General features: G+C 39.3%; 1 protein-coding gene across 5 annotated transcripts in view; it reads left to right on the forward strand.

Moving 5' to 3' along the window:
- The window catches only part of LOC132820468 (transmembrane protein 33-like), a 158,353-nt gene that overhangs the window by 42,690 nt on the left and 98,886 nt on the right, over positions 1-16,777 (forward strand). For all 5 annotated transcript variants that reach the window (XM_060832639.1, XM_060832637.1, XM_060832640.1 and 2 more), the window contains one exon: positions 15,852-15,985. In XM_060832639.1, the coding sequence (XP_060688622.1) occupies positions 15,852-15,985 (134 nt within the window). The remainder of the gene's footprint in view (positions 1-15,851; positions 15,986-16,777) is intronic.

Below are 16,777 nucleotides of genomic sequence, written 5' to 3' on the forward strand. Positions count from 1 at the left end.
AGGAAATGTGGGCAAGTTTTATTACTTTCTGAAGCTTGAAATTTACTTGCCCTTGGTAAGAGAAAATGGGTATTTTATAGCTTTAATCTTAGAAAGTAATAGAATGACCTACAGATGGGCAGCCCTTTTGATGTAGGCAATTTGGTTCTTGCTCAGAATATATTTTCTTTTGTATATTCAATAATCTAGGACATATTTGCCTTAAATATGATTGTATTTATTTGTCACCAGAATAAGACATTTCAAAGTACTGAAGATATGCAGAAGTAAAATGATAAGTTTTTGTTTTTGTTTGAGGGAAGATGCACCTTCTGCCAAACCCTGCACCACCTCCTCCTCCTCCTCCTCCTCTCTTCCCCACCCCCCACCCCCACCCCCATCTAGGGCTTTGAGAAAAAGGAGCTCATTTGACTGTTCAGTTTTAACAATACTATGATGTGTCAAAATAAGTATTCTTGGCCTGGATTCACCACTAGGCCCAGCTCTTGCAAATGACTTTGCGCTATTCGTGATAAGTGTCTTTTTATTGAGACATCACCCAACTTCTATTTTTTAATTTTGGTGAAATACATTTGCTGTATTTGGATTGACAGCTGCTTGTAAGGAAATACTTAATATCTTAATGGGCTTCATCCTGAGTTAAAATTCACATTCAAATGGAATAGAAAATGAGCTCCCTGTTTTACTTGTTCTAGTTAAGAAGTTGGCCAAGAGATCCACATTTTCCTACTGTGAACCCATCTTCTCTGGTCAGTAAACATGTTGGAAGGGTTATACAGTTCTACAAGTTATATAAAACTTTTAAACTCAGCCTAATTTAGACATGTTATGATATACCTCTGGAGAAGGTTGGCCTAGAGGAAGGGACAGAGGTAGGCAATTCTTTATCTGAAACCCTCGGGACCGGATGTCTTTCAGATTTCAGAATTTTTTGGATAAAGGATTAAATGACATTTTCATAGTAAAATAATAAAAAATTACTGAATAGCAGACCGACTTGTGAGTACCACAAGCACTGAGACAGAATTGACACCTGCCAGTGCTGGGCCATGCGGCTACGATACATCTGAGTGGTATGGGTCGAGTGGATGTAGGGTTGCATTAACTGTTTGCATGCCAAACAACCTTGTTGATGAGAAAAAAGACTTCAGGAAAAAAACCCTCAGATTTCGAATAAAGGATTGTCTACCTGTACCACTGTACCACAAGAGCCCATGCCACAAACTGAGTTACCTTATCAGCAACTGCATAAATATAACACATCATTTGTTCACCACACAGAATTTGGTGCTGAAATAGGGTGCTTCAAAATCATCCTGTAAGATAATGGCTACCATAATCAGATCATTTTATACCATATTTTTACAAATTCACGAAAGTTCCAAAGAATCACTCCTGGTTACTTTGTCACATGAGAAGTGCTTCATCTACCTCCAATTACTCCTGGAATATTAACATTTGGCTTACTTATCTGCCATCACACACAGTCTAAAGTTCATTACCATATTGTTCATTTACATGATACACAGACCATCTTTTTGGGCAACATGTGAAGTTAACTTTTGCATGCTGTACAGTGCAGTAGCAACATGAGTGATATTCATCTTTCCCAAGATGCTGCCATCAAGCCAAAAAGGTGGTCTGTGTATCATGTAAATGAATAATGTGGTAATGAACTTCAGACTGTGTGTGATGGCAGATAAGTAAGCCAAATGTCCTAAAGAATGGCAGGTCATATCAGAAAGCATATTTGTTTTCTTCAAGGAAAGTACTGATTGTACCCATCTAGCCTATGATGGCAAAACAAGTGTTGAACTTTAGATACAATTCAGTATTTGGGCAATACTTGCTGGATAATCTCAGATAATTTCCTCAGATATCAATCCCTCACCCCCTTCCGAATGATAGTGAAAATGTGTCACATCTATGCAGTTGCACTTGCAGGTTTATAGAAATTGGGTACTGCTTTTAAAAACAAACATGGAGAATGGATAATCAATGAAACAAGTTGAGCCATCTCTTCTTTTGTACCCATATGTGAAATTGGTACAAGGCCGGATGTTTGTGTACTCGGCTGTACAGTACAAATGGCTGGGTCTGCAAACACCTTTGCCCCTATTCATTATGCATATGCAGAATTCCAATAAAATGCAAATAACTTTTTGGAACATCCCATTGGGAAAACTTTAAAGTACATCAGATATTTCCAGTGGATTTAATGGTTACTGCTAGTTCACAGTTGCCCTGCAGACTACTTGGCTGCAAAATAAAATTTCACCAAATGGTAATGAGAAGCCCATTCAATAATGAGATTCAAATAGCCAAACTCTGCTTAAGTCATCAGGAACCATTAGTGGTTGGGGGCGGGAAAATAAATAGCCTTTCAACTGACAGAAGCCAGGGATGATGAGGAACCTTTATTACTTTGAGTATAAAAACAGGCTAAAACTATCTAAGAGTCCTGATGAAAGGTTCCAACCTGAAACATTGAATCCCCTGCTCCTCTGTTGCTGCTTGACCTGCTGTACTTCTTCCAGCTCCACACTTTATCAAGTCTGATTTTTTAGCATCTATGGCCCTCGCTATCCCCAAGGAACTAGTCAGACCATACTTGGTATACTGTCAAAAGATTTGGTTTTCTTATTTAAGGAAAGATATACTGACATTGAAGTAAGTGCAGAGAATACTCATTAGGTTGATTACAGGTAAGGAGGGACTATTTACGAGGAGAGGCTGAGTAGGTTGGGCCTGTACTCGTTGGAGTTTAGAAGAATGAGATTATAGATTGAACTGTACAAGATTCCAAGAGGGGTTGACCATATTGATATGGAGAAATTATTTTCTTTTGAGTCTAGGATCGAAGGGAATAATCAGAGTTAGGGTCCCATAAAGCAGAAAAGTGGAGCTGAAGGTTATCAGATCAGTTCCAGTTTAAATGAATGATGAAGCAGACTTGATGGTCTGAATGAACACTTCAGCTCCTACATTGTCAGGCCTTAAGACTCATTTTGAAAAAGTCAGTGAGCCTGGGAAGCTAGGAAACTGGAAGAATAGCCTTTTAGCTGTTAAGCTATATCACATCTGCAAGACTTGACAGCAACTTGATTGGCTCGGTAAAAGCAAGGACTGCAGATGCTGGAAACCAGATTCTGGATTAGTGGTGTTGGAAAAGCACAGTAGTTCAGACAGCATCCGAGGAGCAGGAAAACCGACGTTTCAGGCAAAAGCCCTTTATCAGGAATACAGGCAGAGTGCCTGAAGGGTGGAGAGATAAATGAGAGGAGGGTGGGGATGGGAAGAAAGTAGCATAGAGTACAATAGTTGAATGAGGATAGGGATGGAGGTGATAGGTCTCTAAAGAAGGAGGCCATCTGGTGTGTTCTGTGGTGGAACTGTTCCTCCTGGGAGCAGATATGGCGGAGGTGGAGGAATTGGGAATACGGGATGGCATTTTTGCAGGAGATAGGGTGGAAAGAGGTGTAATCCAGGTAGCTGTGGGAGTTGGTGGATTTGTGTAAAAACAAAAATGTGGATGTCAAATCGTTCGTCATTAATGGAGATGGAGAAGTCCAGGAAGGGGAAGGAGGTATTTAAGGTCAGGGTGGAATGTGTTGGTGAAGTTGATGAATTGCTCAACCTCCTTGCGGGAGCACGAGGTGACACCAATGCAGTCATCAATGTAGCGGAGGAAGAGGTGGGGAGTGGTGCCGGTGTAACTGCGGAAGATGGACTGTTCTACATAGCCAACAAAGAGACGGGCATAGTTGGGGCCCATCCGGGCGCCCTTTGGTCTGGAGGAAGTGGAAGGATTCAAAAGAGAGATTGTTGAGGGTGAGGACCAGTTCAGCCAAACGAATGTGTGTGTCGGTAGAAAGGTACTGTTGGGGATGTCGGGCGAGGAAGAACTGAGGACTTGGAGGCCCGGTCATGGCAAATGGAGGTATCGGGGGATTGGATATGTATGGTGAAGATGAGGCATTGGGGGGGGGGGGCAAATGGAAGTCTTGGAGCAGCGTGGAGGGCATGGGTGGCGCCTCGAATGTATGTGGGGAGTTCCTGGACTGGGGGGTTAGGACAGTGTCGAGGTAAATAGAGATGAGTTCAGTGGGGCAGGAGCATGCTGAGACAATGGGTCGACCAGGGTGGTCAGGCTTGTGGATCTTGGGAAGAAGGTAGAACCGGGCAGTGCGGGGTTCCCGGACTGTGAGCTTGGAAGCTGTGGGTGGGAGATCTCCTGAGGTGATGAGATTCTGTATGGTCTGGGAGATGATGGTTTGGTGATTGGGGGTGGGGTCATGGTCGAAGGGAGTGGTAGGAGGAAGTGTCTTCGAGTTGGCGTCTGGCTTCAGCGGTGTAGAGGTCAGTGCACCAGAGTATCGCTGGCTTGATGATGAGGTCAGGATTGAAGCAGAGGGCTGCGCGTTGAGGGTGAGAGGTTTGAGTGGGGGATGGGGGTTGACAGGTTGAGGTGGTTAATGTCCTGAGAAGTCAGCAATCTGCTGTTGTAACTAGTAAGCAATTCTGAACCCTGTATCCAAAATTTCCAGCCTCCATTCCTTCCGTGTATGAGAAAGGAATTGTCAGACCTGCAACATTTTTAGGCTTCCATCACAAAAGACTGAAGTGTAGCAGGGGATTTTTGCTTTTTTTTAACGTTAAGTGCATGCTGTCTCTTTGAATTGATTTGAATTAGCTTTGTTGTCACATGTACCCAAGCGAGTACTGTGAAAGGTTTAGTCAGTGCATTGCAGTACTATCTTAAATACAAAGTTGCCTAGGTACAGATACTTAAGATAAAATTTTTAGGAAGCTGAAAAAAATTAGAAAAATAAATAGTCCAGCATTATAGCTCATGGAAATAAATTAGAAAAGTAAGAAGTTAAAAAGGATAGAATATCAGTCTTTCTGATCAAGTCAATTCTGACACCTATCCTCGAGGGAGACCATCACAGCCTTGTTACCACGTGCGCAGGACCCACCAACGTAGGAATTGCCCCACCTTCCATCTCTTCGCTGTCGAGCTCACTGAACCCACACTCGCCCCACGGCCAAGAGTCTCTGGCTCCGCTGCCAGACCAGACCGCAAGGCCAGGAGTTCTACTTTGGCTGTAGATGTAGCAATGCTGGTGCTGCCATTTTGAAGAGTCTGCTGCTGCCGATTGCTGCTGCCACTGGTTCCAATGCCAGGGCAGCGACCTCACTGCAGCCATCGGCCCTGGACAATGTAATTACCGTCATGCATGAGAATGTGTACCATTCCAAATGAATTTGGTTTTTCAGAAATAAATGCTTAATAGTTCTCTCAGCTTTTTAAATCTGTTTTTGAGAGTCGCAGCACTGTAGGGGTTGAAAAACATTTTCTCTTTAAAGCATTTCCAACCATGTTCAGTCAAGAGATGGAAAAGGGAGAGTTGTCTTGCCAAATCTGTTCTGTCGGTAACAAATATAATCTAGATTGATATTCGAGTCACCTGTGGCACAGCTGATCGCATTCTCCCCTCTGAGTAAATGAAGATTAGAGGGTCAATTACATTCCAAGGTTTATGTTTTTTTAAAAAAATGAAGGCTAACACTCCAGCATACTACTGAGGAGTGCTGCAGTGTTGGAGTGCTGCTTCTAACAGAAGATCCGGGATGCTATTCCTGCTACCTTGGTCAGTATATATCTCCCAATAAATATCACAAAAACCAAGCAGTAACCCAGAGGTTATGTACTTTTAATTTAGCTCCAAAGTGTTCAGAGTATTTCTGCCAAACTTCCTTTATAGTCCTATCAATGTTATTAGTACCAACATGGTTGACAACAACTGAATCCCTCCTCCCCCACTCCAAGGTCTTCAGCCTCAATTTGGTTAAGGGCATGGCTAATTCTGGAGCATATCTTCTGTGTTATTGTCAAATATTCTCTGGGCCTAAAGCGTTTGTAGTAATCTAGAGTTCAACTGTTTAATGCTATCACGTGGAATGAAACACATTGGCTAAAGTTCTGACATCTGTGGTGCATGGGATTTCGGGATGAGGCTAAGATGGCTGATCCACTCAATACAGCTGGCAGGACGATGCTTGCAAATGCTCAGCCTTTTTTTTGCACTTATGTGCTGGGCCTCCGCCATCATATAGAATTGGCACATTGCGGAATTCCTGCCTCTCCAATTACGTAATTGTTTAGCATTGTTCGCTGCTGAATTTTGCAGGACTATAGAGCTTAGGTCTGATTGGTTTTGTTGTATGGATTGTTTTAATACTTTCTATTGTATGCTGCTTCATTAGCTATAAGTAGTTTGAGAGATTCTGTGACTTTAAAAAGCACTGTGTAAATGCCCATAAGTCTTTTTTTGGCTTTGGAGGAATGTATGTACTGAGTGCACGTTTTTATCTTTTAATCTTTTTGTTCCACTGTTGTAAAAGAAGCCAGGTTCTGCACCTGTTTTGTTTTCACTAAGCTAATGTTTCATTGATCCTTACATCAAACCTCTTGTGGCCAAACTTAACCTAAAGTTACAATATTTTACACTAGGATTAACCTCGACACAACACCATGGGCCAAAGGGCCTTTTCTGTGCTGTATTTTTCCATGTTCTATGTTTAACATTTTAACCAGCCTTTCTGTAAAAGTAGGCTAAGTTAGATAGGTAGTAAAATTTATAGTATTGTTATTTACGCCTTTCAGTCCAAAAATGCTCTCAAGAGTTGCAGGTATCTTAAATAAGAAAATAAGATTGTTGCAGAGATTTCCATATAACTTTGTGGTCCAGTAAATCTGATCTTGTGTACGTGTTAATTTGGGATCTAAAATGTGTATAACAGATGTATACAATAATGACTGACTATGTTGTATTCTATGCTAGAAAATCAAACTGAATCAGAATCACATCTCTCCTGTGTCACAGATGCAGCATGGAATAATATTAATTCTGGGTATGCTAATTTAACCAACTTCCATAAACAATTTATTTTGAAATACCTTTGGAAGGGACTAAGGCAAGTTAATAATTCTAAAGCAAAACTGAAGCTCCAACAAATGTTACACCCAAACATTAGTCCATTATTCTTCTATTGAATGCTGATCAGCATTCAGGAAGCTGGAATTTGTGACTGTAATAATAGTTGATTAACAGTTAACATATGCTTATTTGATATTTCTCTGTCTACTATTTTGACAGAGGTATCTGAAACAGTTGGTCAAATTGAATTACAACACACATCTAGAGCAAGTGGGACTCAGAATGTGGACCTCCTGACTCCGAGATAGAGACACTACCACTGCAGCATGAGCCCTACTATTTGGATGGAAGGTTAATCTGTGAAATATGATCATATAGTACTCATCATTAAAGAAAGTTATTTGAATGTGTTCAGGATTTGTCGTCTCCTCTCGCCAACAGTAATGTGTGATATTTACTCTTCGAACTTGGTTAAAACTATATTTTTTAATATCCGAAGTAATACTATTAAACACACACCCTTTCTTTTTAAAGACAGCTGGTGCAAAAATTCAACTTGCAAGAAGAGGGCTAAATTTTGTGCTTGCAAATGAACCTGGTCTGACTGCAGATGTGCAATCTAACAATTATTCTTTGCCTTAGCTGGATGTTGATTGTGTTGTGGAATACACCACGACTACCACACGATAACAATCATAGCATCGTGAATATGTAAATAAATTGAAAGCCACTTTGTGGTTCCAGAATATAGTCAGATATCCCTAATCAGCCACATTTTCTGTAACGTCAATCAGACTAAATATGGTGATCTTTGATTCTTCAAGTAAAACATCAGTATTCCAATTTTGTTTGATTTATTTAAGAATTCTGGCAATTTTGCAAAAGTGATAGTGGAAATGTTCAAATAAAGCAACTTAAGGAATTTAGTCTTGCTGCAACTACATTTTTTCTGAATCTTCAAGTATTTTTGAAATAAAGACCTTTTACATCAGAAAAGTAACAACCATGTTTAAGGAAGGTCCTTTTGATGACATGGTAACATGACATTGATTAGGAATGGGCCATTCCACTTGATAAAATCATGATTGATCCGGTTGTGAGTTTATGCTCGTGTCCCCTGCTACATCCTTTAACTCCCTTGCCAGTTAAGAATCCATATTGGCCTTAAAACTACTCAGTTATTCAATCTGCACCACACTCAGAAAGAAATCTCCACAGACTTACACCCTGGATGAAAGCATTTCTCCTCGTCTCCATCATAAATGGCAGAACCCTTATTTTTAACTTTGTTTCCCTTCTTTTATACTTTATCCCTTGCATTACATAACAGCATTAAATATCCTTTCCTAATCACTCATTGTATCCACGTGCTAATTCTTTGTAACTCTCATTCTCTTATCTCCTACGTTTTGCACACTCTCTCTATTTAATTAATATGCTGCTTTTCTACTGTTTCTACCGAAATTACATATTTCCATATTATACTCCATTTACATCATGTTAGCCAAGTCACTAAACTCACCTATATTCCTTTGCAAGCTCCTTAGATCCTCTTCACAAATTTTACTCCTACCTAACAAGTTAAGCAACCATGCATTCAGTCCCTTCATCCAAGTCCATGACACAGAGTGTAGATAGTTGAGACCCTAGCACTGATCCTCGTAGCAGTCCACTTCGAGTCATAGAGATATATAGGAAGGAAACAGACGTTTTGGTCCAACTCGACCATGCTGACCAAATACCTAAACTAATCTAGTCCCATTTGCCAGCACTGGCCCATATTCCTCTTAAACCCTTTCTGTTCATATCCCCATCCAGTTGCCTTTTAAATGTTATAATTGTACCAGCCTCCACTACTTCCCCAGCAGCTCATTAACCATGTACTTATTTGCTCCTGTGTTGTGAGCTCTCCCACACATGTTCCTCCCAAGGTCAACTGTGAATTTCACTGTTTGTTAATTTTTCTTGGATTTGTCACATCTTCCCAACTTGAAAGTTGCCTGTTTATGCTTATTATTTCGTATTGTCCTGCTTGATCAAAGGTACTGAAAGTTTCTGTAGAATATTAAACTTTTTAACTTCCAGGAAACTATTCCGGTGACTTACAAAGCTGATTCATGAAATAGCCCAGGAAAAACATCGCTCACAGCATGTACAGTCCATGTAGAGAATACATTGTTTTGTAGTAATGTTCTTACAGTTTCAACTGAAAGAAATTAGCTCATGAGAAACAATCAGTTTCCTGATGGATAATGATATTGAACGAACTCATAGTAGCAGGATCTTGCCGATTGTGATCGTGATAAAAACAGATGGCTGTCATGGATTGTGAAATTACCTATCACAGAATCAACACAGTAGCAAAGACATATTCAATTCCACAACTGTAGGATTGCAGACAGAATTGGACAAACATCATTGCTTAGAAAAAATGACTTCTAAAGAGGATATTTGCAAATTCTGTTGACTGATGCAAAAACTGACATTTCTTTGTCTGTAACACCAAATAGGCTATATCAATGCCTAAAGCCATACCTATTGGAATGAAAAATGCAGCAACAACTTTTCAATGATTTATGAACAAGGCCAAAAAGGGATTGTGTTGCTGTGTTGTTACCATTGATGATTTAGTTGATTTGTATTTATTTGTTCATTTCACATGTCATGTGCAAGTCACCACAAGCTACTTTAATTCAGATAATTAAGAAATCTCGCAGGGAAGTACTGAAACAATGGTTTAAACTTTATTACATGTAGCAACCAAAATGTGATCCCTTAAGTAAGCAAGTTAAGCCTCACAATTCAACTTGGCTATTGCTTGATTAATGGTGGAATTTAGCTACAATTCCAACCGAGAGAGTCTGTCTCTGGAAGTGTCCAGGGTTTGATCCTTGTGCAGTGTTGTTCTTCAAGGTTTTGCTAAATTTTTTGGTGTTGAATTCTTTATATAATTTTCTCTTTCAAGTTTGTGGTTTGACAGTACTGATGATTCTTTAAATTCTTGCACCCCCAGTATTGATTACACTTTTGGAGACCTCTTGTCTGTGGCTTGTTGCCTTATCAGAAGTAGCTCCCCAGTTCCTTTGTTACATCAACCTGACCTGCCTTTGTAAGATAGCCGGTCCTGCAATTTATCCTTTTTACTTCAGGACATTCCTTCTGCAGGCAGTCTTAATTGCCCATTTGTCACAAGGCAGCAAATCGTCAAGGAGTGTTACCTCTGTCTGCCTTGAAACGGTTTATATTGCTTTGACTCCTTCTTCCCAGGGATGGTTAGTTATCATGTTGCTTTTAATTCCTTTATAAAATTTCTGCTTGTCCCTTTTCATCTTGGGAAACAGTTTATTCCAGAAAGAGTCCTTGCTGATTCTTTCAATCCAGGGCGGCACAGTGGTTAGCACTGCTGCCTCACAGCGCCTGAGACCCGGGTTCAATTCCCGACTCAGGCGACTGACTGTGTGGAGTTTACACGTTCTTCCCGTGTCTGCGTGGGTTTCCTCCGGGTGCTCCGGTTTCCTCCCACAGTCCAAAGATGTGCGGGTCAGCTGAATTGGCCATGCTAAATTGCCCGTAGTATTAGGTAAGGGGTAAATGTAAGGGTATGGGTGGTTTGCGCTTCGGCGGGTCGGTGTGGACTTGTTGGGCCGAAGGGCCTGTTTTCACACTGTAAGTAATCTAATTATTTGGCAACATGGTGGATCAGTGATTTGCACTTCTGCTTCACAGTGTTGGGGAGCCAGTATTCGATTTCCCCCTCCAGGTGACTGTCTGTCTGTGTGAAGTTTGCACGTTCTTCCCATGTCTGTGTAGGTTTCCTCCCACCGTCCAAAAATGTACAGGTTATTTGGATTGGCTGCACTAAATTGCCAGGAATGTCCAGGTACATGCAGGGTTGCAGGGATAGGGTAGGTAGGTGGGTGGGATGTTTTTGGACCCGATGAGCCAAATGGCCTGCTTCTGCACAGGGATTCTATTATTCTAAGTTATTAAAGTTCTGAAATTTACATTGGTAAATCAGTGGTATTGCATAATTTATTGTCCAAACCTATTTGCCCGAAGGGTTGTTTAGAATCACCCATATTGGTATGGGTCCAGACCAGACAAGGATGGCAGGTTCCTAAGCAACATTAGTGAAGTAGATGCTGAAAATGTGTTGCTGGTTAAAGCACAGCAGGTCAGGCAGCATCCAAGGAACAGGAAATTCGACGTTTCGGGCCAGAGCCCTTCTTCATCCCGAAACGTCGAATTTCCTGTTCCTTGGATGCTGCCTGACCTGCTGTGCTTTAACCAGCAACACATTTTCAGCTGTGATCTCCAGCATCTGCAGACCTCACTTTTTACTTAGTGAAGTAGATGGGCTTTTATTTTCAATTGACAACAGTTTCATGGTCCTTCTTATACTGTTTACTCCAGATTTATATTGAATTCAAATTCCACCATCTGCTAAAGCAGGATTTAAACCTAGATCTCCAGAAAATTATCTGAATCCCTGGATTAATAGCTCTAGTGATAATTCTACTAGGCCTCCCGTCTCCCCTACTTGTATTCAGCTAAACCTGGGAAAAACATTTATGACATTTTGAAAAAACTGCTGGATTAGTTACTAAGAGCCAATTCAATGATAAATCTACCTAAAATTGAATTTGTAAAAGCATAAATGACTGACTTGGCCCACACTAGAACAAAGCCAGTTAGCATCCAGAGGAGCAAAAATAAAAAGGATTTTGGATTTTTCTATGCAGAACACAAAATGCAAATTATGCAATATATGATATGAGTGAGTTTTCAGAAATTTGCTGTGAATTTCAGAAGTAGTTGCACCATTGACCAGTTTGTTAAAATATTGGTAGAAATTTGAATGGACAGAAGTCAGTGTTAAATTGACATCTCTTGTGACGATTGCAGTGGTTTAGCACTACCAAACTTTGAGCTATTTAATCTGCTTGATGCTATCAATAGCTGCATGTGTGCCATTATGCTGCAGAGAGAATGCAATGGGGATTGAACACCCAGTTGATTTTTGATCTTACAAGCTGAACTTGTATTAACAAATATTCAGTGAAGATAAGGACACGTAAAGCCGGTACCAGGCTCAAACATTTTGAAGTCAGCATATCCAACAACCCTGCAGAAACATTTATTTGTACAGCTCAGAATTATCTCAAATGTTTTATTGGGGTTTAATGCTGCAACCATAAATTTGAAAATGATTTGTATTGTAGGAACAGACAACAGACAACTTTGATCAAAAGGGATTTGTGTAAAATAGGCTTGATTGTGAAAGTCTGAGTGCGTAATCCCTGGTAACATAATGTTATTGGACATTTGAAATTTAGATTTTATTGTCATGTACTCAAGTACAGGGGTACAGTGAAAAGTGTGTAATGGTGCTGGATAGGTACCTAGGTACAAAAAAAAGTGGGTACAAATTTATGAGAGAAACAAAAATTAAAAAGGTAAGCATTATTTCATAGAATAGAAGAAGAATAAACATTATAGTGTACATTAAAGTCTTTCATAGCTTCTTCTTTTACTTTCCTAGTTTAAACTAAAAATTCAACAATATTTGAGTCCTCTGCTTATCTCACTCTCTGGCAGACCTAGCGGTCAGTTCTCGAAGCAGCCACCACAGATACTGTTGTTGCTGCTGAAATTGCCACCTCACCGATGTCCCACAGTGCTTCGGGAACATGCCTGGGCTGAGCCAAGACACCACATTGAGCTGCCAAGAGACAGATCGACGTACCGCTGAGAAACCAGGCTGAGGGCCATTGAGAAAACAGGCCCGGAACCTGCCACGAGCTGTTGAGAGCCACCACGCTGTCTAGAAACCATGCCTGGGACCAACCCCAAGGCACATGAGATCAGGCTGAGGGGCACCACTGTCAGTCGAGAGTCCAGGCCAGCATCCACCAGGTGCCGATGAGGTCAGGCCGAGAGCTGCCATCAGTCGAGACCAGGCCCAGTGCCTGTCACAAGCCATCGGGAGACCAGGCTGAGTGACACCATGCCAACAAGTGACTAGGTCCCAGATCCACAGAGAGACTAACGGAAGGGGAAAGAAAGAGAACAGAAGGAGCAGAGATGCTTTAGTTGGAGCATCCTATTCTGCTTCCATCTCGACTGGAAGTATTGAAATGAATGTCTCTCAAAGATACTTTTATCTTTGGTGGACGTATGATGAAACTTTAGATGATTTGGGAATTTGGAAATAAATGGGTTTTATTTCACTGTTGTGAAGTTCTGACTTTTAAAATCTAAGAATGAGTAAAAAATTAATTTGGAACAATTTAAAAAAAAAACTATATGAATTAAGTTCAAGAGTTAGCAAGCTATTTGGCAAGATTGTAAACAGCCAGGAATTAGGTGCAACAGATATAATGCATGGAAAAACAGATAGCTGGGAACCACAAGTTGTTTTATTTTTGAATGATACATAGTCTGTTTAATATGTTCAGTGCCTGGCCAACACATGGTAACTAAATTGCAAACAAATGAAATTTCTGATTTATCATGCCAGATTTGACTCTGGAATCTGACTTGTTCTGTATTGCTTTGTGTGTGAGGCTGAACCAGACTGTTTGCAATGTTGGTGCCATATTTGGCCACAAAGTAAGCTGCCAACCTCTTGTCCAAACCATCAGTAAGACTTGTCATCTCCACAATGTCATTTAATTTGCCCATACCCCTCGTTACCTGTTGCTGAAACTTTAGATGTAACATGGATGAGTCTTGCTTGTTCCAACACAACTGAATTGTTTCAAGCATTCTATTCTCCATAAACTTAAAGCCATTCAAAATTCTGTTCTTACAGCAAATCTTATTCATTCATGCCCCTGTTAATTGCCAACCAAAATTGACTCACTTAAACGGTCCCTCAAATTTAAAATTATCGTTCTTGGTTTTAAATTCCTCCTTGGATTTGTTCCTTCATATCTCTTTAGTCTCTTCTGACCTTACAACCTTCCGAGATCAATGTACTTGTTTAATTGTGACCTCTGAGCATCCCCAATTTTAATTCCTCCGCATGGTGACCATTATTTCATCTCCAAAATCCTAAACTTTGACACCTCCTCCCTAAACATCTCTACATTTCTTTTCACCTTTTAAAATGCCCCTTACAATCTATCTCTTTAATTAACTAAGCTTTTAGTCATCTGTCTGATTGATGTTTTAACAACTCCATGTCAAATTTAGCTTTCTACCACTCTTGTGGATTACCATGGAAGGTTTTGATGTTTAATGGTCTATGTAAGTGCCAGTTATTGACAATTGCTGATTTGCTTTTTCAATCTGAGAGTTTTTTCTTCCTGAAAATCAAATGGCTTTTGTGTCTCAGACTTTAAATTAACTTTCTATTTCCCTTCCCTCTCACAGCATTCGTAACTCAAATAAAGCAAATTCTACCCCTCTGTTGTTTTTTGTATTTGTGGTATAGATGTGAAAATTTGAGTAGTGGAAGTGCCAGTTGTAAAAATTTAAAATACTGAGGTTTTAAAAAGGATTAATGATGATGTATTCATTGAAAACCTTTATGATTTTGTTTGTTGTTGTGATTAATGCTCTAAAGATTTTCAATGAATCATATGTATTTTGTTAGATAGAGTATTTGTTTTGTCCACCTGAATCAAGTTGGTCCTTTTACAATTTGTTTTGAGGCATGTGGGCTTAAGCTTCAAAGTCACGATCTTCCACTTATCTAAAAGTAAGAGGTGACCTAAATTATTTTTAATACTGCACATCAGATTGAAGTCTATCAGTAAAACGATTTACGATTTTGTTTTGTTGTTGAATCTAATCAGTGTCTCAATTGACTTGCTTTCCTGAAGATTATACCGTGTACAAATTACATTTTTTATTAAATATGTTAACTGTAAATAATATGCATTAATAACATCGTTTTAAATAAGAATATGCAAACTATGCTGTGACAGTTGCACAGGTAGCACAATTAAGATATCTATTCACAGCCAGTGTTGTGTTTAAAGTTAGCACAGTGTTTTGTTGAAATGGCATTATCTGCTTTATAATTTTGAATTAATTATATCCTTGCAAAAGAAACACCATTATTTAGCTAACAAGAGCTGTTGATATGTGTATTTAACTGGAAGACTGCATAAAAGCTTTTCATGAGTTAGTTGAAATCAACAAATTGGCCCTGTTCATAAAAGTGATGTAGTAAACTGGAGTTTGAAAGTGTGACTGACTCAAAAATATTGCACTTATTACAATGAGTAGGAACTGCAAATGTAATACACTGTGCCATAAGTATCACGTTTCATATTCTTCAAATTTAAAAGTTCAAAATCAATCTTTTCTGTCCCAAGTAAAGATCAAGTATAATGGTCACCACATTAAAAATGAATTAATGTTTGAGTGAAATTGTCAAGGCTAAAGCCATGACACATTTTATTCAGGCTAACTTATTCTACTTTATTCAAAACGCTTAACCGATTCCAGAAACAATGTGCTACCTCTGTAAGTGCTTCATTTTTTGCGTTACAAAATTGATTTGAAATTAACTCTGTCTCAATAGTTTTCTGAAGGAAATCTTGTTCAGCTTTTGATTCTTACAATGTGACATTTGCTCCATGTAGTGCCATCACAACTGTGCATTAGACATTTTTATGTAGGTATTAAACCAAATACACAAAACAGATGAAGTTTTTAGTCATAGTCTTGATGGCATACTGTTTTGTGCCGCAAAGATATTAAGCAGTATTCTGTCCTACAACAAATGTGTAGAAGAACATAGTGGATTTGCCTGACTTTCTATTTAAGGTGTATGATCATGAAATTTCATATTTTTTTTAAACGCAGTGCTGAATGGAAAGTAGCTTTATTTTTACGGATGACAATTAAAGCAACATACCGTCAGCAACTTTCTTTTTGTTTCATTTCTTATAGATCATTGGCCCTAGTTCCGTGCCATGGGTGCGATCCTTTTTAGACAAAATGACAACACACCAGCAGAGCCTGTTCAAGTTCATTGCGTACAATGAGATTCTCTTGATGCCTGCAGCTGTCTTTATGTTATTTGGGTAAACATTAAATCTAGATTTCATGGCATTGTTATTATAGCCTGTTTAATCCTGAAAGCACTAATTTAGTTCTTCTTTTAATAACATTGCTTTGACTGAAAATGTGTATTAGATGACATTTGATATTTCAGGTGGCTTCTATATACTTCATACAGGGTGTGGTGTGTGTGACAATGTTAGGTATTTACATGGTCATTGCTGCTTCTCTCGGTTTGCATGCAAACTGTCCACAGCATAAATGACAAAAATTGACTAAGTATGAAAAGAATACCCATTCTATATAATCATAAATATTGAATAGCTTTTGAAAAATATTTGTGTGTGCACGTGTTATCATTGGCTCTGAATTGAACTTACTGGAAGAATACTACAAAAAGTATCTTTACTGAAAAAAAAACTCTGGATTATGAAATTTCAGTTCTTGGTGCACATTATTTTGGGTGCTTAAACTTCCTAAGAGTTCTGAAAGTGTGTCCATGGTATGCATGAAGAATTCTGCTGTGAATCGTGTTTAATGTATTATTGAGAGGTTGCAACCATATGCACAGTGAGCATGAATGGAGTATGCAGAGCAGGCAGATCATGATGTCAGTCAGGTGAACAGTGCTAATTTGGTGACAGCACTGCTATTTTGGATTGCTATTCTTGATCTTGCATGGCTGAATATGCATTCAGCAGCACCACCATTATTTAAAGGAATCATTAACAACTTACAAGGTGGTTGCTAATTTTGTGTTAGCTGTTGCTGAATTTATAGAAGAATTCAGTACTTTGTTACTGTAAATTAGCTGT

Source organism: Hemiscyllium ocellatum, chromosome 11 (assembly GCF_020745735.1).
Source record: "Hemiscyllium ocellatum isolate sHemOce1 chromosome 11, sHemOce1.pat.X.cur, whole genome shotgun sequence".
NCBI lineage: Eukaryota > Metazoa > Chordata > Chondrichthyes > Orectolobiformes > Hemiscylliidae > Hemiscyllium > Hemiscyllium ocellatum.